The sequence below is a fragment of the Notechis scutatus genome, chromosome 5 (assembly GCF_049901735.1).
Source record: "Notechis scutatus isolate UNSWTSFEM ecotype Mainland chromosome 5, rNotScu1.2, whole genome shotgun sequence".
Classification (NCBI taxonomy): Eukaryota; Metazoa; Chordata; class Lepidosauria; order Squamata; family Elapidae; genus Notechis; species Notechis scutatus.
Genome location: NC_142013.1, coordinates 86,288,489 through 86,315,093, shown reverse-complemented (window position 1 = coordinate 86,315,093; position 26,605 = coordinate 86,288,489). Strand labels below are relative to the sequence as shown.

Here is a 26,605-nt window from a genome sequence, read left to right as displayed (position 1 = left end):
TGATGTGGCCCTCAAAGTAATCAAGTTTGAAACCCCTGGTTTAAAGGATACTTATATAAACTTTTCAACAAGGATTACCACTAGTGGTAGCAGTACAATGATAAATTTTTTTAAGTAAAAAAAATAAATTGTGATTCCTGAAATAATGTATCAGGTTAAAAAACCCCAAACTAGTTATTTTATAAATATAGTTATTTAGAAATTAGAATTCCACTGCTACATTATTGCTTCTCTGGCCATGCAAAAAAAAAAAAAGCATATCAATCAAAGGTATTTTCTGTTCCTTTATTTTTAGTTACTTGAATTCATACTTGTTCAACAAAAAATGAAAAATTGTAATATATCACATTTCTATGGAAAAATATCTCATAACATCTAAACAGGTAAATTTGCCTTTGGCATCTCCTGACTTTAGTATTTAATATATATCATAGACAGCCAGACAATAAAAAATTAACTCCCTTTGTCGGAAATTGGCTCTTTCCCCCATTTTGATGTGCAACAGATGAATTAATAAGTGTTGGACAGAGGACACTATTTTGTTCTGAAGGGAATATTAATCATTCCTGATGTCTCATTCGTCCCTCTGACATTTTCATTCCGAAAGCAAGTCTTTCCACCTGCAGAAAATCTAAGTAATTTACAACATTTAGCCTCTTCATATTCTCCAGTAACTATCATCTTCTGCACACTGTTTAACAGATTCTTGTCTAAGTCTAGAGCTGACCTTCAATTAAACCTTTAAATAATAAAATGAGAGTGTTCAACATTCAGGACAACCGTGAACAGTAGATTCTGAGAAGAGCATCTAACTAAATATCTCAACATCTCATCCTGCTTTTTAAAAGCTCTTCATGCCAACTTCCCAATAAAAGGAAGATAATTTCCCGGAGTCTACATTAAAGTAAAGTATTCCCAAAATAAGGACATCTTACTGATTTCACTGTTTTATAAATTTAACTCTCCTACGGAAGGTAAAATAAATTGCCGTTGTTTCTTCTCTGATAAACTAGAAAGTGCTAGTATTAGATTATCCAAGGGTTAAAAAAAAAAAAAAGTCTTATCCTGAGGAAATCTGCACTCAGATAACAAACAACAAAACTGGATTAAAACATGGTTGCCTATTTGCGGTTGAGTGTGTTGCGGAAATAACAGCCCCTAGCAATAAAATCCTGAAAAAACAGGATTGGGCCAGGCAAACACACACCCTCGGTTTGACCGAATACCAAAGCCAACTACACCTGGCTCTCCCTGATAAACTCGTCGCCCATTCAAAGCTAGGCTCGCGGTCCTTGAATGGCAGGTCAGCTGCTCAACAAAGGGAAATACTTCTGAGAAGTTCAGCCCTTCCAGGACAGAAAAGGAGCTCGAGGATTCACCCCAAATGTAGGAATCACCGCCTCCCCCATCCCACTCGCGTCCCCCCCTCCCTTTTTTTTTTTTTGCCCGCGATCCTACCCAAAGCCCTTCTTTCCTTCATTTGCCTGTTACACCTGACGGGCCACACCGCTCAGGCCAAGCAAAATCCCAGTTGACCCGCACGCCCCTTCCTCGAAACCCAATCCCGGGCGGAGAGGAGAGGAGAGGAGAGGTCGGCGGCGTACCTATGGACGCTGCTTTCCCGGCTCCCTTGCTTCGCTCGTCGCACTTCCTCCCCCTCCATGGGAAGGGCTCTCTCGGGACTCCTCCAGCACTGAATGGTCGGAGGGTTTCCCCCCGCCTCTCTGCTCTGGCTGCAGAGCCCCTCAAGCCCACCGAGGCGTCCGCGAAGGGGGCTGCTTTCGACGGCGCCGCTTCCCGGTTCCAAGAAGAGAGCGCCCGGCGGCTAGCAGCCAAGTCTTTTTATTTTCAGGAGGCAAGAAGGAGCCGGTGCGGCCAGGGAGCGCCGCAGCGATACTTCTTCCCACGTTGGAGGGAGCGGCCCAAGACTACCCGGCTTTCCAAGTTCAAGCAGCGAGCTCGGTCCCTTTCAGGGTCGCTTTTCCCCCCGCTCCCGAGATAGCTCCAAAGGCGCGAAGCAGCGCTTTTCCCAAAGCCCGCGATAGCCCTTTCCTCTTCCCTACCTGCTTTTTAAACCCTACCTCCGCGAAGGGAGCTCCAAATGGCGCCGCCTTAAGGACAAAGCAGGCGTAGCCGCTGGAGGGAAGAAAAGGAACCGCTGAGGAAAGGAGCGCCACACACACGCCCGGGTGCGGACGCGGGGGGGGGGGCTTCCCTCCCACCACCTGCCTCGGCAACTCCGACCTGCGCGCGCACCCTCACATGGCGGAGCGGAGCGCGAAAAGTGCAGGGCGGGACAGTCTCGCCAGCGACGAGGAGGAATCCTTTCTCGATCCCTTCCTGGGGGGAGGCAGACCCCCCCCCAACCCGTTTTCGGGTCGAGTACGGCAATGAAGAACGTGCGCTTCGGCGGTGACGTTTGTGGTTCCCCTCGGCTTTGATTGACAGGGTTAACTCAATTGTTTGAGGTTTTGTTGTAAAGACACCGAACCACAGGCTAAAACCACACCTGGGTGGTTGGATTCGCATTAGAAACCAAGCCGCACGTTTTTTTTAAGCTTGCACGGTATCCTAGCACAAAACTCGTTGTGCTTTTAAAATCAGTGCTGCGGAATCTCCGGTTGCCTGGACTCTTCTCCTTAGCAGTTTTAGGTAACCTATGAATGTGCGTTGAGGCAGAAAAGGGGCTGCTCCGATGCACTGCCCCAAATCCCACGGAGGGACATGGAGGGAGGGAAGGGGAATCAGTTAAAAGGAGGATCAATTTTAAGTAGCTTATGAATTCACTTTTCTGCAATAGGTGACCTCCAGATAATGGCATCTTACTGAAGCCACAAGTAATATTCTTAAGCTGATGGGACATGTTAAGCCCTCAAACACTGCTTTTCTGAAAGTGCTTAAGACCTCCCTTTTCCAAAGCATGAGAGGGGACAACGACAGAAGGTTAGATAAACCATAGATGATTTGATTGCTGGCCTTCTTGGTTGCCTTACTATTCTCGTCCTGTTCCTGATTATTGTTTTTCTTTTAATGTTGTTTTAAAATTTTCTTAGCTGCCCAGAGTCACATATTGTTAAATGGGGAACCATATAAATTGATTTAAACAAATAACAGATTTTACCTAGAATAACAGGATTTGTTTTGTTATTAAAGTCCAAAATGGAATTTTTAGAAAAAGTATATGGGTTTGATTTCCTTTGCCAAATAACCAAAGAATGTCAGTTACAAAACCTTTGCTGTTACAGATTTCTAATTTCATTTTTTGTAAGCATCCCAGGTTGATGTCATTGTGAATGTAAATAAACCCTACCTTTCAAATCATGTGCTCACTGATCGTTTCAGCTGTATATATGCCATATCTGGGCAAATGGAATAATTAAGGAAGCTGAATGTTTTCTATGAAACTATTCTGCATTTAATTTCATCTTTGTTTAGTTCCATCTAGTATTGCATTTCACAGAATCAAAATATTCTAATATATATTAGAATATAAAAATTGTTTTACCAGTACAGGGCATATTAAAATAGAAACTTTTCCCTTAAAATCCTAAATTAAAATAAAAGAGCATTTGAAGGTGCTTCCCCTTCAAATATTGGGGAAAGAAAGAAAGAAATTATCTTCAGTGACATTTCCAAAATATATGATTTTTCCCCCTACAAAAGCTACACGTGACATTTCTAAATACTGTATATTGGGAGGGACTATGGTTCCCATAGTTTTAGTGAGATGATTGAGGATTCTGAAATTTGCCATTTCTGATACGGGGAAATATTTGCAGTGAAAAAAATTAAGATGGTATAAAAATGAAGATTGCATTTAAACTAACGGAACTGGAAGGTTTCAGTTCTCAGCAAGCACATAATTACCTATCATACAATTCTTTACTAGACTTTGCTAGTAATATAATGATCCAATAAAAGTTACAGATAGTCCTTGGCTTATAACCATTTGTTTAGTGACTATTCAAAGTTACTAAAAAGTTACTTATGTCCTCAAATCATCACAATGGCATGATCGCAATTTGAACATTTGGTAACTGCCATGTATTTATGATGGTGGCAGCTTTCTGAGTCATGTGATTGCCATTTGTGATCTTCCCAGCTGATTAACAACCACTTCACTTCTACAGTGATTTGATTAAAAACTGGCAAAAAACCTGGAATGAACGTAGAGAGACATATGAATAAAGTCATTGTGTTCCCTAAAAGGATGGCAATAAAGCCAACCTGCATAGACTCTTGTGGTATCAGCACAATCTTATAAGCAAAAGCAAATACCCCAGAACTGAACTTTATTTTGATTTGTTTTTGTATTCGAGAGAAAGAAAGATGCTTTTGAGAGTCCAGTGCATATATGTTTTTATCTATAATAGCACAGTTAATCACCAGCTATCTTTTAAATTAGTTCATTACCACAATGCCTCTTCAGTGTTTAGTCATATCCTTTCTGTGATATATGTATGTACAGTAAGTATCTAGTTGCATTTAATTCCTGATGAGAAGTTTTAGCTTTTACTCACATCTGCAATGCGACAAGTAACCCATGTATTATGGCACTAAGTCTCATAATTGAAAATGAAACTTTGAATAAAAATTCAAAGTAAACAAAGCAATATGCAAAGTCTGCTTTGGGGCCTCCCTCAGCCAAATGGAGGTGGACTAAAATTCTACTCATTTCAATCTTACTGGGTCATGAACGTTATAGCATTATAGCTTTTGTACTATATTACTCCCCAGCTTCCATATTGTTTTATGTATATATGTCAGACGTAAAAGAGTCATCTTGATTGCAGTATGACAAAGCCAAACAAATATAAAAAAAATATATAGTATGATGTTATACTATGCACTCATTGCATGGGTTCAATAATTATCTGTCCATTTATTGATATTGTCCTTTTTAAAAATAAAAATAAAAAGGTAGTTCTCACTTAATAATGACAATTGGGACCAGAATTTCCATCACTAAGTGATGCAGTCGTAAAATGAAACATCGCATGACTGTATCATTTGGCAATAGAAGTTCCAGCACTTCTGGTTGTTGTCATTAAATGAATCACCATGGGTTCATTTGTAACTGCCTGCAGGCTTCCCCGCTGACTGCGTGTAAGAACCTGGGAAAGAAGATTGCAAATGGTGATATGTGATCACACGGGACCATTGACCCGTAACTGTTGACCTGTAAGTGCAATGGTTGTTAAACAAGAACCGTCTTTATTTACCTGCTTTAAATAGAAATTAGAAAAAAGGAAAAGAAAGTGGAATCAATAAATAGATCAATCCAAAATCTTTTGAAGTTTAACACCACAAAATGCTTGTTTACAATTTTTAAATATACTGTACATTTAGCTTGGGAATTTTTAATTTATCAACTTTTTTTCTAATTTTCCTAATAACCTTTTCAGATGAGGTACCATGTAGAAAATACAGAAGGCAACAAATAAGAAAGAACATTCAAATGGCGTTTGACTAGGCTATACATCCAAAGTGCAAATTGAGTGGAATTAGTGAGCATATATAGTGATTGCAGCTCAATAATGAATTATTTTAATATTGCACTTTGTTTGGATGCCCTGAAGTAGGACCCTGCATTAGAACTGCATTGCTCTCTTCTTATTCATTATCTTTAGGCTCTTGCAACAACAACTAACACACTGGTTAATCCAGTCGAGCAGCAGCAAATGCTGCTTCAGGGCAAGATTGCATCCTGGATATCAGGATGTACAGAGGAGGCACAAGGTATACACAGGAACATCTAATTTATAGGGAGTCAGCTTATAGAGATGCTTGAGCTGTTTATATATTCCTTTATTTAATCTCTTGCTGCTGTGTATTCCTGCATACTTGCTGTGTGTGATGCACTTTTGGGATATTTATCACTTCATATGCCTTGAAACATTCCATTCTGGATTGTACTGTGGACTTTTGTTCTTTTTGTTTTCTTTTTTCAAGTTTATAGTTGAACATTAAAAGTAGCTCTGCTGAATCAGGCTAAAGCCTAACTCAGTCCAGTATTCTGGTTCTCACAGTGGGTAGTCAGATCGTCTGGGGTGCCTGAAAACAAGTGGAGACATTTTTCCTGCCACTTACGCACCCCCACCACTGTTTCAGCCACTGTGGGCGTGGCTTAGTCGGTGGGCGTGGCTTGGTAGACATGTGGCTGGGTAGACATGGCTTGGTGGTCATGTTATTGGCTGGGCATGGCCATCTCAACATCACTCACATCGAGGCACGCATCTCCTCGCATGGCCTCTCATGACTGTGGGGATGCTGCAACAGTCGTAAGTGTGAAAAATGGTCATAAGTCACTTTTTTCAGTGCCATTGTAACTTTGAATGGTCACTCCACACAAGCAAAGTACCAGCAAAGGAGGGAAAAAACTCCAGAGAAGTTCCTGAGACAGGAAGTCTAGTCCTGCCAAGAATGTAAAAAGGGTTAACGGAGAGGCAGTTTCTGTAAGCAACACCAGAATGTTTCCTTCCTGCCTTCCTTACAGGATTAGGCCAGTAATTTCTTCTAACAACCGTTTCTCCAAATTGCTTAGCATGTTAACAACCGGTTCTAGCGAATAGGCGTGAACTGGTCGAATCCCACCCCTGACTGTTTCCCAGCAACTGGTATTTGGAGCCCTCCTGCTGCTCTCCGTCTGGAGGTAAAATGGAGTCTTTGAGGCAGACAGCCCTCCATGAACTATCCTCCATGAATTTATCCAACGTTAGATGTTTTTAGAACATAGAATAACAGAGTTGGAAGGGACCTTGGAGGTCATCTAATCCAATCCCCTGCGCATGCAGGAGCAAATATTAGCCTCTACCACCAAAGACTGCAGAGGCTTCCCTTGAGCCTCTGGGAGGCTGAAAAAGGCTTCAAACGGTCTGAAAATCAGCTGAGAGGCGCGCACATGCGCAGTGCAGGTTAGTTTGTGTGGGGCTCGCGTGCCATAGGTTCGCCATCACAGCACTATAGTATTGAAATTTAATATAGTAGTAATACACTATGGCAGGGGTCCCCAACCGCCGGTCCGCGGACCGGTGCCGGTCCGCGAAACAAGTCTTACCGGTCCGCTGGTTGCTGGGCGCCGCCATCTTTTTGGTAAAAAAGTGCTTCCGGTGAGCTTTTCCGGGTAGAAAGCTCACCGGGCTTTTCATCAAAAGATGGCGGCGCCAGCCTCTACCGAAAAAGCTCACCGAGCGCTGGCGCGCCATCTTTTCGTCAAAAAAGATGGCGGCGCCAGTTGATGCTGGTACCGGGCCGCGGCGCCCAGCTGATGCCGGTACCGGGCCGCGGCGTCAAAAAGGTTGGGGATCACTGCACTATGGTATTTATATATTTACAATGGTACATAGGTTCTCAGCCTCACTGTGGTCACATTCATATGATAATTAGATGCACATGACTATGTTCCATTCACTGTATGCCTCAGCAACATAAGATGCACAGACATTGCAGGACATCCTTTCTGCTTATACAAATCAATTCCATTTGACTTTTTGTTTGTTTCTCATTTAGAATTTCTGACTTAAGATTTTTCCCCCCCCAAATACAACCAATTTGACTTTACTGGATTGTCTTCTGATAGGAATAATAGGAGTACAGGTAATTCTGGACTTATGAGCACAATTGATCCCAAACTTTCTGTTGCAAAGTAAGACAGTTGTTAAGTGAGTTTTGCCCCATTTTACAATCTTTCCACAGTTGTTAAGTGAATCACTAGTTGTTAAGTTAGTAGCCCAGTTGTTACGTGAATCTGGCTTCCTCGTTGACTTTGCTTGCTGCAAATGATGATTCCCAGGACACAGCAACTGTCATAAATATGAAGCCAGGCACCTGAATTTTGATCACATGACCATGGGGATGCTGCAATCTTTGTAAAAACACCCATAAGTCACTTTTTCAGTGCCATTGTTGTGGTAACATATTTTATTGATCATTTTCTGTAACTCCTTTGTACAACTATTAGCATAGATCTAGGGATATGCAGGCATTCTTGGTGGGGGTAGGAGTACCTTTGCAATGAGTGTCTCATCCTGTTATGATCTGCAGGTTTAGAAGGAACAGGAAAATAGGTAAAAGTTCAAGGTACACAGTTGTGCTTTCTCATGGGACTTTCCAGACTTTCCCATGGGACTTTCCGTACCTGTATGTTCTCATGCTGTTGAGGTAATATCCTGTTGAGGTCATTGTTTTCTGAATATGCATACTGTACTTTTGCTTACTTTTTTCTCAATAAATACTGCTGCCTGAGTTCGCTCAGGGCTGGCATTTGCTCAGACATTTTCCCTGTGTCTCATTTCGAATGCCAGACCACCACAAAGTGGTGACCCCGACGTGATAGCTTGGAAGGCTATCGTTTCCGCATCCTATACTCATTGTCGCGGACGTCGACTGGGCCCTCATCTTCTTCGCTGGACGAAGATAGATTCTTTCGTGAGTATGGGGGAGATCTCTCGAAGGCTCAGAAAGAGCACATCAGGGAATTGAGAGGGATCATTGGGAATAGTTTTGGGTTTGGAGTTGGTAGTAGGGGTTGTGCTGTAGGAAAGAAAGAAGTTGAGGACTTACTACAGTATGTTTGGAAAAATATTAAGTCATATCCGGAGGGAGGTAGTATTAAAGTAGAGTCCTGGAAAAGATAGGAAATTTTTGCACGAGGAACCTCGTGCCCCTTCTTCAATTTTGTTAACCTGGAGGGTGATTATGGATGCGTTAGCTACTTATGAACAACCGCTCCTAGCACCCCGAAGAAGGTTTGCCGCCTTACCATGCGGTATGTTTGTTGCCTGACGGCACCTCCAGATAAATCTGGGGACTGTCAGGCGCTAGAAATACTTTGTCAGAGGATAAGAGTTTACCTTTAAGGGTTCAGGTGGATGCAGTTACTGCAGCTATTCAAGAAGCAAAAAATAGAGGGGAATTATCAGGAGATGATTTGGTGGAGTTTGGAGTAGAAGTTCAACTTAATCCAGTAGAAATTGTCATGGACGCTGCGTTGAATCCATGCAGCGGCAGTGGAAGCCTTTACCTCTCAGGGTTTTGAAGGAAGTTAAGCAAGCAGCAAAGGAATATGGTGTTAGATCGCCATATACTCAGGCATTGTTAGAAGCAGTCGGTTATGGAAATAAAATGATTCGGCTGACTGGAAAGCTCTGTTGAATATGATTTTAACTCCAGCTCAATATTTGGTGTTAGATCAGAAATGGAGACAGCTGGCAGTCCAGAGGGGAACAGCAAATATTACCCCAGATCAGCTTTACGGAGCTGGTAATTATACAACAGTGGAACAACAGAGAGATGGTATGCCTGAGGAGGGTTCGTTCTTCTCCCACAATTAATTTTTCAATACGTAGGGGCTCTCCCTGACGGCGAAGGTGGTGAGAAGACCTTTACTAACATCAAACAAGGGAACAATGAACCCTATGAAAATTTCATTAGCAGACTGAAATTGACTATTGAAAGACAAATTGATAATCAATTCACCCAGAAAGAGTTGCTTTTGAAGTTAGCAGTAGAACAAGCTAACACAGATTGCAGAAAGATCTTAAATCCACTTGTAGCAAATGGAGAGCGAGAAATCGCGGATTTGATTAATGCATGTAGGAAGGTTGGGAGTCAGTCTTTTAACATGGAGACTTTAGCTCTGGCTTTACAAGCAGGAAATGCTCAAAAGGGAAATTGTTTCAATTGTGGGAAGCCTGGACATTTTAAAGTGCAATGTCGGGCTCCTGGAGGGGGTCAAAGTCAGCAGAATAAGAGATCAATGGGACAGGGTGTTCGTCCTAAATCAGTGTGCCCGAAATGTAAGAAAGGATACCATTGGGCAAATCAGTGCAGATTTCATTCTGAAGGAAAAACTAGGAAGCAGGGATCAGGGCATTCTCCCTACTCTAAAGAGTGAAGTAATGTCCGAAGGGTTGGAGCCACCAGAGAGAGGTAGGGATAAGATATGGTTGCCAGCTACTAAAGGTTCAGCAGGAATTGATCTTCCATTAGCCGAGGATTTGGAATTGGGGTATCCGCATGTGGTTTGTTTAGGGTCACGGATTTCTATGGACCGTTGCCTCCGGCTTCTGTGGGTCTTCTTCTTCCTAGATCATCGGCTCATAGGCGTCAATTGTTTGTGGTTCCTGGGGTTATTGATTCAGATTATGAGGGTCAGATCAAAATTCAGGTTCATTCACCTGTTCCTCAATCTTTGAAAAAAGGGGATTGTTTTGCACAGCTTATAGTTTTGCCATCTATGTCTTTGGGAGAGTCAGATAGAATTCGTCAGGGTGGATTTGGATCTACAGATATGTTTAATGAGTCTAGTGTGTTTTCTATCATGCAAAATGTCAAGGCTGATCAGAAACCAAAATTAACTCTTTTGGTTGAAGGTAGAAAGTTCATTGGGATGCTGGACACTGGAGCAGATGTCTCGGTGATTAGCGAAAGTGAGTGGCCTAGGAGTGGCCGACGGATCCTACACCGTCCGTTCGAGGAGTCGGAGGACTTCAGGGCGCACGGGTTAGTAGGAGGATTCTTTCTGTCAAAACAGAGCAGGGAGGTGCTATTGCACATTTCCAACCAATTGTTCTGCGCCTTCACGTTAACTTGTGGGGCAGAGATTTGATGCAACAGTTTGATACAAAGGTTGTCATTCATGATGACTGAACACCCACCTGTGGAGTTATTAAAATTACAACTATTCCAACAGGAGCCAGTGTGGATAGACCAATGGCCTTTGACTAGTGAGAAATTAGTTCATTTACATTAATTGGTTCAACAACAATTAGAAAAGTTCTACAGGGCAAGCTATTGTAGAACGTCATAATGCCACGCTCAAGACCATGTTAACTAAATTAAATAAAAAAGGAGGAAGCTCCTGGGGCTTCTGGCGATTCAAGATCAATTAAATCTAGCTTTATATACTTTAAATTTTTTTAAATTTGTCTGGTAACCCCCTGCGAAGTGCGGCCAGCAGGCATTTTTCTTCTCCTTCTACAGATGCGGTGAGACCTCGGGTGTTGGTGCGGTTCCTTCCGGATCCGGCATGGGTTCCTGCTGAGCTGATAACGTGGGGACGTGGTTATGCAGCAGTTGAACATCTTGGTCAAATTCATTGGGTTCCTGGTCGGTGCGTTCGACCTGATCATTCGCAGGCATCTGTGAAGGAAGTTTCGGAGGAGCAGGATGGCGTACCTGTGGTTCCTGATTCTCTTGATGCCGATAGCTCGGACGCGGCGCTGTGAAGACTGGGAAAAGATGACTGCTTATCTGAGGTTACCAACTTGTATGCAGCAGGTTCCTTTGGGGAACCGGACTAAATTAATCTGCAAACAGCGATATCCTTTGATTTTTCCAGCATATTGGTCTTGGCATAAGGATCAAGACATTCTTTACTCGGGACCTGATAAGGATATTATATCTTCAGCCTGTGCAACAACTCTGATCCTGTTTAATGTTTCTGTTTCAGACTATGGACACAAATTTCCCGAGGTCTTATCCCACCTTTGGGAGTTGCTATGAACTATAGGGATATTCATATTTTAAATAATTTTACTGTAGCTATGTTTAATGATACTATCAGAAACTTTAAGATGATTAATGCAGAAATGTCTGAAATTCGTAAAGTTACTTTGCAAAATCGATATGCTTTAGATATTATGTTAGCTGCCAAAGGAGGAGTTTGTGCTTTAATTCATTCGCATTGCTGTGTTTTTATACATAATTATGAGCCAAACATTACAAAGACTGTTCAGGACATGGAAGCTCGTATTGCTCAGCATCAATCTGGAGCCGATGGGTTTAATGCATCATTCTGGGACAGTCTGTGGTCCTGGCTTCCTGATGGGTCATGGTTTCGCTCCTTATTGCAAGGGTTGTTATTATTATTGCTATATGTATCTTATTATGTTGTTTTATTCAATGTATTCCTAATCTATTACAAATGTGTACCTCAGTCTTCCGGCGTGTGGGATCAGGTCGTGAGGGAACTGTGTACTATGCCACTAAAACACCCCCATCTTTGAATAAATAAAAAAGGAGGGAATGTGGTAACATATTTTATTGATCATTTTCTGTAAGTCCTTTGTACAACTATTAGCATAGATCTAGGGATATGCAGGCATTCTTGGTGGGGTAGGAGTACCTTTGCAATGAGTGTCTCATCCTGTTATGATCTGCAGGTTTAGAAGGAACAGGAAAATAGGTAAAAGTTCAAGGTACACAGTTGTGCTTTCTCATGGGACTTTCCAGACTTTCCCATGGGACTTTCCGTACCTGTATGTTCTCATGCTGTTGAGGTAATATCCTGTTGAGGTCATTGTTTTCTGAATATGCATACTGTACTTTTGCTTACTTTTTTTCTCAATAAATACTGCTGCCTGAGTTCGCTCAGGGCTGGCATTTGCTCAGACATTTTCCCTGTGTCTCATTTCGAATGCCAGACCACCACACACTGTAATTTTGAATGGTCACTAAACAAACTATTGTAAGTTGTGGGTTACCTGTATAGTAGATACTTGTAGATGAGTTTTGGTGCAAAATGGAAAATGTGCCACCTAAAGGCATAAAGTGACACTGCAAGAAAGTAAGGCCTTCCCAAGTCAAATAATACTAGTAAGAGCATTAATTCTTCTCATGGATTCTCAACTCAAACAAATTCATTGACACGGATAAAGAAACATTCAGATGAATTGGTTTGTGTTTCAACTGGAAGCATCCATTATAGTTTCTGTGGCATAGAAATGTTAAACCTGAATACTAAAAAAAAACAAGGTGTTTTCAGTGCAGAAACTGTCATGGGGGTGAAACAATGTATATAATACATGGTCAACATTTTTAACAGAATAGTTTGGTAAAGAACAATTATCTAGACCGCAAGGTCTCCAACCTTGGCAACATTAAGACTTGTGGACTTCAACTCCCAGAATTCCTTAGCCAGCTTTGCTGGCTGAGGGATTCTGGGAGTTGAAGTCCACAAGTCTTAAAAGTTGCCAAGGTTGGAGACCCCTGACCTAGAGCATGGGTGTCAAACTCACGGAGTCACATTTCCGTCACATGACGTTTCATGACTTTTTTTCCTTTCACAGAGCTGGGTGGACATGGCCTGCATGTGACACATCCAGCCCACAGGCTGCCAGTTTCACGCCCCTGCCCTAGAGTGATGGTGAGTTCCTTCTTTGCTGGAGTTTGCCAGGAAGAGTGGGGTCCATTGGAGTTGGTGGCCAAAAAATGTATAACAATAATACAAATCCTTGGGAAGGATTTGATTATAGGTGGATAAAAATGCCAAATCCAGGTTAAACATCTGGCTGACTGTACAATGAGCCATAATACTTTAATTTAGATAGTTGTCCTGAACAGAGGAGTCTGACTTGATGGCCTAAACTGTTTGGTTCTATCATGAGGAGATTTGGTTTAAATCTCAGGTGTGGCATTAAACTGATTTTTTTTAATCTGCAGGGAACCAATTTAAAATAAAACAATGCAGAAAATGAAAAATCACCTAGCAGAGATTTCAGTTGGTTATAACGCCAATGAAATTATTTGACCTATATTGGTACTGATTATATTTTTAACCGTATTTCCTTTCTTTGTTGTATTTTATCATTTCATGATATGGTTAAGACTAATCAATAAAGTGTATGTATGTGTATATGTTATATGTATGTATTGATGACAGTCCTTTATTGAAATACGTAATATGTAACCTTTGTCAACCTTTGTATAATCTTTTGTGGGGTGCTTTTTTTAAATACTTTAGCTCACTTTTCTGACAATTCAAGGTAGCCAAGGAAAATCTTAAAAGGTAAAAATACAACCATAAATGCAAAATCAAAGCAAGTATAAAAGCCACACTAAAAACTTGTCCTTATTCTGCTCTATGGTACATATTCTTCCAAATGGTTGCTTAGAGGCATTTGCCCATTCATAAAATGGATAACATGGGGACATACAGGCAAATCGTACATATTCATGTCTTCTGGAGCTTCTATTTATCTTTACCCAATACACATTCCTCGTCAAACATTGGACTATAGCTGCTCACCATTTTAATTTTTCAAAAACCAATTTTGGGGGCTTAACAGCATTCTTAAAGTATGCTGGAACCTGTGGTTTTTCTTTACAACATGCCATCTTTCAATTTCGTGTGTGTGTGTGTGTGTGTGAATGTATGTGTATACAGAGTAAAATATCCTTGAACCTGGTAAGCATCAAGAGAGGAATCTCAAACCAATGGACACACCCGTGTATCAGGATCCCAGTCGCGCCTTTTATTTTGAGGATTGCAGTTTGTCAGAGAGCCAACCTAGAACTAAGGAGAAATTTCCTGATAGTAAGAACAATCAACCCTTGATTTCAGAAGTTGTGGGTGCTCCATCACTGGAGGCTTTTAAGAAGAGACCGGACAACTACTTGTCAGAAATAGTATAGAGCAGGGCTGTCAGACTCCCATCGTCATGTGACGTATTGGGACTTTTTTCCCTTCGCTAAACCGGGCATGGGTGTGGCCAGCACGTAACGCATCCAGCCCGCAGGTCAGGAGTTTGACAGCCGAGGTATAGAGCCTCCTGTTTAAGCAGGAGGTTGGACTAGAAAACCTACAAACTCCCTTCTAACTGTGAATTCTTATTTATTTATTTTATTTGTCAATTGCTTACAAGATAATAAGTATAAGTAAAAACATAGATATGAATACATGGATACATATAAGAAAAATAAAAGAAACAATAGGACAGGGATGGTAGGCACATTGGTGCGCTTATGTACGCCCCCTACAGACCTCTTAGGAAAAGGATGAGGTCAATAGAAGACAGTCTAAGGTTAAAGTTTTTGGGGTTTGGGGAAGAAACTACAGAGTCAGGTAGAGTATTCCAGACATTGACCACTCTGTTGCTGAAGTCGTATTTCCTGCAATCAAGTTTGGTGAGGTTTACCTTGAGTTTGTATCTGTTGTTTGCTCTTGTGTTTTTATGGTTGAAGCTGAAGTATTCATTGATAGGTAGGACATTGCAATGTATGATTTTATATACTATACTTAGATCAGACCGAAGGCGGCGTAGTTCTAGGTTTTCTAGGTCTAGAATTTCGAGTCTGGTGGCATAAGGTATTCTGCAACGAGTAGAGGAGTGGAGAACTCTTCTTGTGAAATATTTCTGGACTTTCTCAACTGTGTTAATATCAGATACATAATGTGGGTTCCAGACTGATGAGCTGTATTCAAATATTGGTCTAGCAAATGTTTTGTATGCTCTAGTTCAGGGGTCTCCAACCTTGGCAACTTTAAGACTTGTGGACTTCAACTCCCAGAGTTCCTCAGCCAGCTGGCTGAGGAACTCTGGGAGTTGAAGTCCACAAGTCTTAAAGTTGCCAAGGTTGGAGACCCCTGCTGTAGTTAGTAGTGTAATATTACCAGAGAAAAAGCTAGGTAAGATTAGGTTAACAACTCTTAATGCATTTTTTGGCTATGTTACAGTGGTTATATGTAGTTATATGTAGTTATATTACAGTGATTATATGTAGTGGTTATATGTAGTTATCTGTTATTGACTTCAAGTCACAGAATTCCTCATTCTTAGCAGAATACTCTAATCCATCATTTACTCTTTGATTTTATGAATGGATTCTCCAGAACAGCTTCTGCAGCTGGCATGTTTATTACCAATGACTGTAAGCTGAAATGTGCATATTTGAATGGTGCCAGAGTTGAAAATCTTGGAATAGAGACAGAACTTTAGAATATCTATGTGCAAAGCAATCGCAGTCAATTTTTATGGCCACTCGGAATCACTCAGAGAATCGGTTTGGAATATCTCGATAGGCTATGAGTTAGGACAAACTTTACAGCCATTGTAAAGTTTGTTCTGACTCATAGCTCCTTTATATGCAAGGAAAGGTCTGGGCATTAAGATGGGACTTATGCTGAGAGATACAAATGTTAAACAGAAGATGGCTCTATGTCTTTACAGATTATCCCTGGCCTGAGAAGTGAAAATAAGCAGTGATTTCCTTTCATCATTAATTCAAAAATTATGTGATAATATATTCTCTGTTCTTCACCTCTATTCCTATATTACAGTAACAAAAGTGGGTTTCTACTAGTCCTAATCCAGCACTCAACCATTATACCAGACAGTCTCTTTTTAGAGAAAATAATTTTAGCAAGTAAAATTAAAAAAAATAATCTTGGAATGGAAGTACCCTGGTTTGTATATACTGTACTTTGCAGTTGGGAACTCCAGAATTTGGGATATTAATACCAAGGTGCTAATCAGGTTTTCTTATTTGCTAAGCTTTTTCAGTGCAGCCATTCAGAATAGAGAAAATTGCCTTGTAGAATTGTTAATCTCTGTAGGATTTGAATTCAGGTGGATTGATTGGAGATTTCCTGTAAGGTATTGGTCAAGTAATTCTTGGAGTGCTGCTGTTTTCATTTTGATTGGTCCTTGTCTGTTGATGACTGCTATTTTAATTGAAGTACCTGGTAACCAGCTCAATTAATCTCTTAGTAGCCCATTTGCTTGAGTAGCAGACTTCTAGGATGTCTCAGGGAGAGTTTTTTTGTTTTTGTTTTATAGGTCTATTATTTCAGTCTCCCAGTCAAATAATTTTAACACTATAGTGGCTATTAGATATTTACAATCCTGATTCTTTATTGCAGTTTTGTGCTTCATAATACTTTGATGTGATGTATCCTCTTTGTCCAATATAATACGGTTTGCAACTTTGCATATAATTTTGCTTCCATCTTGGTAGAGTGTGCAGACTTTAGGATTATGTAACATCTTCCTATTGCATTTTTTGCACCCTAGAGCCCAAGAAAAACCCAATCACAAGGCAAGACTTGTGGGATTATAACATTACACAAAATGCACCATTGAAAACCAAGGAAGTATCACAATCAATTAATTTAACAGGATTGTGTTCTCAGTTATCTATCCATCTGTCTTACAGCAGTGTAAAATAATGACGATGAGAGGTAAATTCATATAGAACTTACTAAAATATTCACCTTGAAAGTTGCTTAGACAGAATTGTCAAGCCATTAACCACAAACTATGTTTTCAATTAACTTGTTCAAAAACTTTGTGATATCATCTGGAAAACAATTTCAGTGGCTTCAATCAACCCTGCCCTTCTTAATTAGTAAGTCAGGACAATAAATAAACCTATCATTGTAGCAAATTCATAAAAACATCTAGAAGTAACAAATACATTTGTTTGCCTTAGTAGAGTACAAAAAACACATCAAGACTGTATTATAACAGCAATAGTGGTCAGTTACCTAATAAACCATATGCTTGCTTTAGTTAGAACAAACATAGAAATATATTCAAATAGATGAAAAATAAATATACCAAGAAAACAGCAGTACAGGATGGTACATAGACTACGTTTTGCAGTTGTTCTTACTCCCTAATATAAAGGCTAAGATTAACCCTCTTAAATGTTTAGAAAAGAACACAGGGACAACAGGAAAGGTATTGCTGTAATTAAACACGGTAACATTTTCTTGCAGGTTTCCCCAATTAACATCGTTATTACAACATAATTAAGAGCACAGGTTCAGAAGTGGGCTACAGTAGGGAACCTTTTATCTCCCTGATGGAGAAAAACTGGAAGCCAATTATTTATCTGAAAAGAATTATTGAAAACAATGTATTAAGATGCACAAGTCCAAAGGGAAGCAGGCATTATGATAAATGCAAGTATTGTCCAAAGTAAATCTACAAGCAATTATGAGGTGACACTTTGTCCCTTTTTAGGTCTGCAAAAATCTAGACAGTTACTAAATGGGGTCAAAGAGAAGCAGAACACTCTTGGCTGCCATGTCATAATTCACTGAATCTTGGCAGCCATAGCTTCAGGGTTTTTTCTGATAAAGGTTGAGAATAATTCAGCCAAAGTGAAGGGCCTTTTAGTTCCATTGGTTTTAGCAGAGCAATTAAGAATGCATACAATTGATCCTGATGAAAATCTGTTTAGCTAAAAAAGTACTTACCATTTCTGGAGTAAGTTCGAAATTGTGAACAGCACAAAACATATAGTTGTGTAAGATATAGACTATTGAAGCAGGTAAATAATTTATATGATATATGAACGAAGGTGACCTTTTATTACTAGCTACAAGTGTTGATAAGTGTTCATAAAAATTAACAGTGCTTTGTTTGTCTGTACATGTGTTATATGCATACACACATGAATAGTTTATCCCACCACATTAACTGTTACTTACATGACATAAAATATATATTTTCACTACAACTTGTTACCTTTTAAAATGGCACGGGTCTTAAATATTAATTATGCTATCACTGTTTGAAAGGATCAAAGCAAACTGATTTTCTTCAGGGACAGTGTCTATGAATGTTTTGTTTAATTGCTCAGAGTCATATTCTTTTAAGACAATTGCCTTGGTCGCCTGCTTGGTGAATTTTATTTCTGCTAAGAGAACTTGGTTGTTATACTCTTGACTTTCAGATGACACTTGGTTCCTGTATTTGGATTTGCATTTTTTAATGTATTCATGTTATAGACATGCTTGTTAATAATTGGGTCCGTGGTGCTCCAAAGTTACTTTGTTCTCTCTTTGCTCCATAATTAACTCCTGAGATCTGGTCACAATGTGCATTAAAAAATTCCACATATGCTGCAGTAATTTTCTCAATTTCTGCAAAGTGCAACTCCACATCAAGCACATTTGATATTATTGGTCTTATCACATTCATTATTAGCTAGGATGATATATGAAATGACAAAGCATACAAACACATACAAAAGTATTAGATTCATAGAAGACATCAAACACAATATCAGCACTTTCCCACCATAGTAAAATAATAAATCTTCAGTCCAGATTTTATTGTGCCATTCTATAAAATAAATTTATATTGTATTTTGTATAACAAGATTTTCATTATTTGTTTTGAAATTAACATGGAAATCCTGCATAAGTTCTACAACATAATTTAATTTACAACTATATAAGTTCATAATTTTACTACATAAAGTTCATAATTTACAACTGCACAAGTTCTAAAATATAATATAATTTAATGTTTTTGGTTATGATGACTTTGCATTAAACATTTTGTTTTTATATATTCACAATATTGCTTCTACATTTTATTTAGTGTGACAGTTTCATAACCTATTTTTAAAAGCAAAAAAAAAAAAAATCAAACATTGGCAAGATTTCAGGGTCTGTATAGTTTGCTCCAAAGTCCCAAGTCATTTTTCCATTTTATTAAAAGATATAAAATTCAAATTAGAAGGATCACTAATATTTAGCCAGGAGGGGCAGTTTAGTTTTGTTGCAGCAAAGTTAGATTCTGCTGAAATATAACAGGGTTAAAAATAAACTAGTTCATGCTACAAGTCACCTACAGGTTGTTCTTGTTTAACAACCAACTCATTTAGTGACTATTTGCAGTTATAATGGTGTTGAAAAAGTAACTTTGTGGCCGGTGCTTGCATTTATGACCTTTGCAGGTCTATAAAGTAAAGTAAAGCTGAAGTAAGATCATAAAAATAGTCACAGTTTCACTTGGCAATCACTTTGCTGTTGACCGAGTTTCCAGTCCAAATTGTGGTTTACCTGTCATCTAACATTCAATTTCCAAAAATAAACACGCAGAAGCCTGCAGAAAACTTATCAGGATAGCAAAGTGGCAATAATATTTTTTCCAGGGATGAAGAATTCAGAGAATCTGCTTCGGTAGACAAGAGACTCCATTTAGCAATTTTGGCCAAAGGTGGTTAATAATTTGTAAAGTTTCTTCTTTTTTTCCAGATTTTTGAAATCTTCAGAAATAGGTCTTTCTTTCCCACTCCCATAAATACCACTCAGACATTTTTAATCCACATTTCTTAATTTCCAAGAATTAAAAAAAAACAGTAGTTTGTGGGATCATGAAAATTGGCAATTTTATCACATAAAGTTGGATTGTGGATAGAAAAATGAGTCTAGAACATGGGTGTCAAACTTGTGGCCACACGTCATCACATGATATATTGCAATTCTTTTCCCCTTTGCTAAACCAGGGTTGGGTGTGGCCAGTGTGTGATGCATCCGGCCTGCAGGCTGCGAGTTTGGACTCCCATTTGTCAGAAATGGTGTAGGGTCCCCCACTTGGGCGGGGGGTTGGATTAGATGACCTACAAGGTCCCTTCCAACTCTGATTGTCTATAATCTGTAATTACCTGTAATCTGAGTTTGACACCCCTGGTGTAGAAACTTTCAGACAGGAAGTTACTGATAACAGAGATTTTGAATGGGATATGGTGTACTGTGAGGGATGAATGTTTTAATCAAATAATGGAAAATGACTGGGTATAAGCGTGTGCTTCTGCTTTTTTTGTAATGTAGAAGTTACCCCTGAGTATTCTAGGAGAAATATAAAAGTAAATTGGACGCATTGAAGCAGTAAGATTAAGAAGAGAATGGGGTACAACAAGGAGAGGTAGGATCAAGAATGAAGAGGTGCTGAATGAGTGTGGAATAGAGTTATCAATACAAAAGAAGTACGTTGAGGTGATTTGGTCATATAGACAAAAAATACGATGATCAAATTCTAAAATAAATATATGAAGGGGAAATGAATGGGTCAGAAGGAAGGAGAAGAATGAGAAAGCAATGGTTGGATGGAGATAATGACAACTTGAAGAAGAGGTGAAAAGCGAGAAGTGTTTTTAATGAACTTTGGAACCTTCTATTGTTTTTACTGTTGGTTCTGTTCCTTTTAATAGAGGGGGCATAACAATGTTTTATTTTGGCTAATGTAACAGAAAGGTGTTAGAAAGCTGAGATAGTAGAATGGGTCCTGCCATCTTATAAAGGTTCCTGTCATCTAAATGAAAGTGAGGATAAATTTGTCCATACATGACAAACATCTCCATTCTCTCTTACAAATAAAACAAGCACTTTTAGGCTATGCATTTTCTCCACAGTCTGAAATGGTAATTCCCATGTTTCACTTCATTCTGCTTCATGGCTTTAATGCTACATTAAAGATTTCCCATGAATCTTAGGCTATATTTACTCTTGGTTACCATGATGCTATTTCAATGTTTCAATGATGCTATTTTAATGGCAAAGTCAATCACTGGACAATCATCTCCATGTGGTTTCAACACCTTGAGGAGAAAAGACGGCAGAAAACTGGACAGGCTTCCATCAGTGGAATATGGATTTGAAGTTATTTCAGTTGTCAAGCTTAATTGTATCAATTGCCCGAATAACCAGCGGCTTAAAAGACAATGATGTGGTTTCTTCACTGTAACTTTCTGCTTTGTATTTTTCTAACGCAGCTGTGTTCTCATCCATTGCTGCAGCCCCAACTTCTATAGATTCTCCATATTTCAGCCCAGATAAGCAGTTTGCTCCTGGTATTTGGTATTTGCTAGAGGAATGCTGTGTATGCTTCTGTTTGGGTGAGTGGGTTTTGTTTGATGTGCCTACTTTAGGGTCTTCAGTATGTTCACAGCTTTTTTCCTTGGAAATAGTTTTATCGTGACTCAACGTTGGACTTCTGTATTTGTCAAAGTTCTTCAAGGAAGCCTTTTTTCCATGAGCATTCTGCTCATATGTTTCTGGATTGGAGGGCAGACATGGTTTCTCCAATTGTTGGGGTTTATACATTCCAACTCCTACGTCAGATTTCGATTTGATATAACCTTTGGAGGTTTGTATCTGCTGCAGTTCTTTCCCTCCTGCCACATGATCATCCTGCTGTTTGTTCAGTGATGTCGCATCGGATGAGAGTAGCTGATATTTCTTGGAATTTTGCTCATGCCTTTTCCCCTTAGCAGTCAAGTGAGGCTTCCTAGAGTCATTTAAGGATGGCTTCTGTGTAATTGCAGCTGCTGTAGTTTTGGGGTCTGCTTTTAATTCTTCTGGTTTCAATGTTTCGTATTTCTTAAAGGGATTCAGAATGGTGTCATCTGTTGCACTCTTCTTTTGGCTTTTTGAGCATTTGTGTTCAAAGGGTAACTGGTTTAGGTTTGAATTATTACTATTTTCTCTCATTTTTTCTAGATTACTTCCAGGCTTCATTTTGTTACCAGGTGGTGATATTTTTTTATTCTGAAGATTGTCCTGAGCATTACTTCCCAGTGTATTATCATCTTTCATTGACTTCTTGAATAAAGGGAGCTGAGCTGTTCTAGTACTTTTATTTTGTGTTGTAACGCCTTCTTCTTTTACTGTTTGCCTTGGTGGTGTTTGGCATTCTGAATGTTTGACCATAGTAGGCATAGAACTGTTGTCCTGTACTCTGATGCCTTCCTGCTTTGCTGGTTCCCTTGGTGGTATTTGGTATTTTGAGTGTTTTACTCTCAGAGGTACAATACTGTCCTCTTGTGCTGTGACATCTTCATGGTTCAGTGGTTCCTTTTGTGGTGTTGGGTATTTTGAAGTGGGCAGTATGGAGAGTGCTATTCCTATGTTACTAGGTTTAGATTTAGGTGGAGTTGACTGCTGTATCTGAGAAACATTTGTTTCTGTTATACCACCACCATCCTCTGTAAACTCATTTTTTCTTAATTTCTGGGGAGTTTTGGAAGTATGTGCCATTTTTGGTGCAGGATTTTTATCTTCTGTCTTACACTTCTCTTCTTTCCGTTTGTTGACTGATAAAGAACTCAGATGCTGTGCTGTTTCAGGTAAATCCTTGTTCTCTGCATCTTTGGTTCCTAGATACATTACTTCATTTTGGGAAGGGAAATAGTTCTTCTCAGACTTTTCCTCTGACATCATTTTCATCTTTTGTTGCTTTCTAATGTCATTTCCCAAAGATGTTGGTTGCGTTTCTTCATTGGGCTTGAGATCTGCAAGAGTATTTTCAGGCCTCCTAAGCTTCCTTTTTGAAGACAGTTGTTGTTTCCCACTCTGATGACCAATATCTTTGTCTTCTGCAATGTATTTTTCATGATGATTTAAATCATTGCTCAAATTGTGCATGATTTTGTCATCTGTCTTGGGTGTGTTCTGGGGCTTTAGAGAGCCACTAGGAGGAGGGCTGTGGCATTTCTTAGGATGTGAACAAGAGGTAATATCGTTTTCATTTTTGGGTAATGAGGATGAGGCTGGCATTGAAAGGTTCCCCATTCTGCATAAAGGACTGTTGTCTTCAGCAATATTGAGTGCTGCCTTTGCGGAATCTTCTAAAGAAGATAAATGACATTTTTCAGAATTAGCCCCAGGACTATCCATTACATTGTGGCTTTCATGGCTAAGCAGTTCTTTTATGAGGCTTTGAGAGCTATGCCAGTCACTTAAGCTCACCCTTTCCTTGTTAGCATTGTTTTCTGAACATGTATTTTCATTGACTGAGCAGGGTTTGGCTTTGCTATTTTCTATTGCTACGATAGATTTGGATTTCTTGATAGTATTGGGCAAGGAAGAATAATGCTTTCCAAATGCATTGTAAAGATCATTTCCTTTTACAGTATTATCTCTGTCCTTTGAAGTGAGGGCTTGATCTGAGTTATTTGAAAAGTTTGGCTTACTGTTATCCTGGTAATTTTGTTGGCTTGTGGGCTGCAGGAGCAAATTTTTTCTTTCTAGCTGGCAGTCAGACAAGCTTTGATCTCCTTGTTGTGCTTTACTGTCATCATTTGTCATACATTTTGGAAATAGTTTTTCTTTATCAGACAGTTTTTCTCCGTCCTGAATTCCATCAGAAAATCTGCTTCCAACATCTTCTTTCTTTTTCCAACTGAGAGTCATTTTGTCTGCAGCTGTAGGTTCAACACTTGATTGTTGGTTTTTGATTGACGGCTCGGTGTTACATGATGCCTGAGTTACAGGAGAATGAAACGGTAGAGTATTTTCCAACACTTTCTGTTTAGAGAAACATTTTTGGCTGGCAAAGGGAGGAGGATCTTTTACAGATGCTGTTAATTCTATTTCTGTCTCTTTTGACCTACACAAGCCTTCTGGCATGGCAGAAATCTCACCTTCTTTAGTTTCCTGGTGGCTGAATGCACTGACTTCTTTAGTAGGGTAGGTGCTAGTGGGGCAAAGAGTAGAAGAGTTTTCATTCTTAGTAGTTTGTGTTGCACCTTTGTTTGCAGAGCTCGAGGACATGCTATCTTTAGGTGATGAGTGTTTCTGGTTTTGGTCTAAGGGCAAAGTAAGCCTACGGCCAACAAGGAATATATCTTCCATTGAAAGTGGAATGTTGCCTGTGTTAGGAACTGGGTTTGAAGACGTTTCAGTCATATCTATTTTGTCTGCAGCCATCCCAGGCATTTCATTAACTTTCTTTTGACTTTTCTGTTCCTTGTGTTCCGATATCTCATTTTCACCAGATTGAATGATATTTTCTGAATTCTTTATATTTCCCCCTGGGACATTATTGTCAGAAAGCTGAATGGTACATTTGGTATTTGTTGTCCAACTGGAAGGATGATTAATTTCAACAGCAACATGAAATTTAGGTATAGGGACAGTTGTACAAACCAAAAGTTGTGGCTTATTGCTGCTGATATTTGTTGCTACTCTCAAATGATCCTTTAGTATTTTAGCTTCTGCTTTGCAAATAGCTTTTTGCTGCAGAGGCTTTATGTTCTTTTTTGTCTTTTCTCTTTTCCCCCTTGCGTGTGGGGCAGCTATTCTCACATCAGTAGCTGAACAAACATTACTGGTTTGTTCAAACTTTTCTTTCATTTTGGAGAAGACTGAGTTTTTATTGATTATTTTGGGTAGGTTCTTTTTCAGATCTGGCTGCTTTTCCTTAGCTTCTTTTTCCTCAGCAGCTATAAATTTCTTCAGAACACTTTTTACAGTATTTTTCCCACATAAGCTGATCCATTTGGTTTTTTCATGACTTATTGTCTTTGGATTTTCTTCACCAGTTAATGAATTTCTGTCAAACTTGCTTATGATGGAGTTTAGTCCATTTTTAGGGGGGGAATACTTTTCTTTAATAATCAACTTGCCCACCTCTCTTGGCTTCTTTCGGAAGGGTTCGCGATGGCTGTTCATGAACCTTGATTGCAGAAGCTGAAATTTTGTAGGGCGAATGCCATTCGTGCTTTGGCGTTCAGGCTTTGAGCACTTTTTTCCCCCTAAGCTTTCGAACCACTTGTCTTTTTTGTTTTCAGCTGTAAGACTGTTAGATACGAGGTCTGTGAGGTAAACCAAAAGGCTGCTAAGAACAGCAAAAGCACCCAATTTGCTTGACATCTTACTGAGTTTCTTCTTCAGAGCCATGGGATCAATCTGCACCTCATCGCTGCTCACCTTCGTATCTTTGCTTTTGCTGCACAGAAGAAAATGAATGCTTTGGAAAGAGGAATCATAAACATGCATTGTACAGTACATCATATACTAAAATCTCTCTTAAAGCTGCAAACATTGTACATCTAATGTATACATTTATATAAAATACATCACCTTAGTCAAGACTATCATCAACCTGTGATTATGGGTACCTGTCTATGACTGGCCATTGTCAACTATTATATTATCTGATATAACCAATAATATGTCTCATTAACTTTGAAAATGATTGCATACCTGTTTACTTCAGCCAACAGCTAAATAAAGGATATCACAAAAATATTATTAAGTAGTATTGAATATTGTACATTTTTAAGGAACTAAAAATAACAATGCTGGCAAGTTTGCTCAATTTTTGTAAAAACCTGTTTCCGCAGTGTTCCATGTTCCACAAAGTATACCATATAGAAGGTTACAGTTTTGATAAATTTAGGTCCAAAGCCCAATTAAATTAAAACACAATTTCTAATTTGTGGAAAATGTACTCCTAAAATCTCTTTTCTGAAGGCATTACTTCCACTTAGAAACTGAACTTTGTGCTTGAGGTGGGGAAAAAATACAACTTTGATTTGGGGTTTTGCTATTAGATAGGTTTGTTATTATAGAAACGGCCAGTATATAGCATCATGCAAAAGTAAAAAATTGAGGCTATTACCTAATTCTATTACACTAAAACAAAGTCAATGCTTTTTACCTTTCCTTTTTACTCAACACTTTCCTGTTTCCTTCTCTACTTTCCCATTATTTTCATTTTTCTTTGGAATTTATATTTTGATTTTTTTATTGTATATTTGATAAACTAAAAATTTAAAAACATTACCCCTATAAAATTACAGTGGCAAAGATAAAAGCTTTCTGTATGCAAAGATATTTAGGATAAGATAAACTGGCCTCTGTATCATTTCAGTCATTAACATGGTTGTAAGAACACTTTTGTTTGAAGAATTAGAATACTGGCAGCTGCGGATTTAGGAAGCGCTTTAACCTGAGAGGATCTGTTACTATATAAAATAGTGAACTCAGTGTGAAAGCCACAGAGTGACATCAATGGCAGTAGACTATTGCTTGGATGTGGGTGGGTGGGTGGGAAAACATACCAGTGGTTTCAGCTTTCTAGTACCATCAAAATCTTAGTTGGTTAATTCATCAAATAGTAAAATAGTACGTGAATGAGATTCATCTAACAGAACAAAACAGGATTACATTTTTATACCTCTTCATATATAAGCAGAAGCAAGACAACAGTTGTTTTGGAATGAAATCCTGATGAGGTCAAGGACAAAGGAAACAATTTATTCCAATATCACAGGATTTCATCCTTAATACCACATAACAAGA

At 39.1% G+C, this 26,605-nt stretch overlaps 2 protein-coding genes and 1 long non-coding RNA gene across 3 annotated transcripts in view; 1 reads left to right on the top strand and 2 right to left on the bottom strand.

Moving 5' to 3' along the window:
• GRTP1 (growth hormone regulated TBC protein 1) overlaps positions 1-2,091 on the bottom strand; it is a 31,595-nt gene extending 29,504 nt beyond the window's left edge. The window contains exon 1 of the mRNA XM_026666732.2: positions 1,605-2,091. Within this exon, the coding sequence (XP_026522517.1) occupies positions 1,605-1,663 (59 nt within the window). The 5' untranslated portion in view covers positions 1,664-2,091. The remainder of the gene's footprint in view (positions 1-1,604) is intronic.
• The window catches only part of LOC148130561 (uncharacterized), a 29,372-nt gene continuing 4,016 nt past the window's right edge, over positions 1,250-26,605 (top strand). Inside the window, exons 1-2 of the long non-coding RNA XR_015749887.1 lie at positions 1,250-1,386; positions 13,071-13,147. This is a non-coding gene — a long non-coding RNA (uncharacterized LOC148130561). The remainder of the gene's footprint in view (positions 1,387-13,070; positions 13,148-26,605) is intronic.
• LOC148130562 (uncharacterized) lies at positions 20,912-25,297 on the bottom strand. Its single transcript, XM_087967502.1, has one exon. The coding sequence runs from the start codon at positions 25,295-25,297 to the stop codon at positions 21,185-21,187; it is 4,113 nt and encodes a 1,370-aa protein (XP_087823628.1). The 3' UTR covers positions 20,912-21,184.

What these genes read in the sequence shown, in the direction of transcription:
- LOC148130562 (XM_087967502.1), bottom strand. Translation starts at nt 25,297, where the DNA reads ATGCATGTTTATGATTCCTCTTTCCAAAGCATTCATTTTCTTCTGTGC.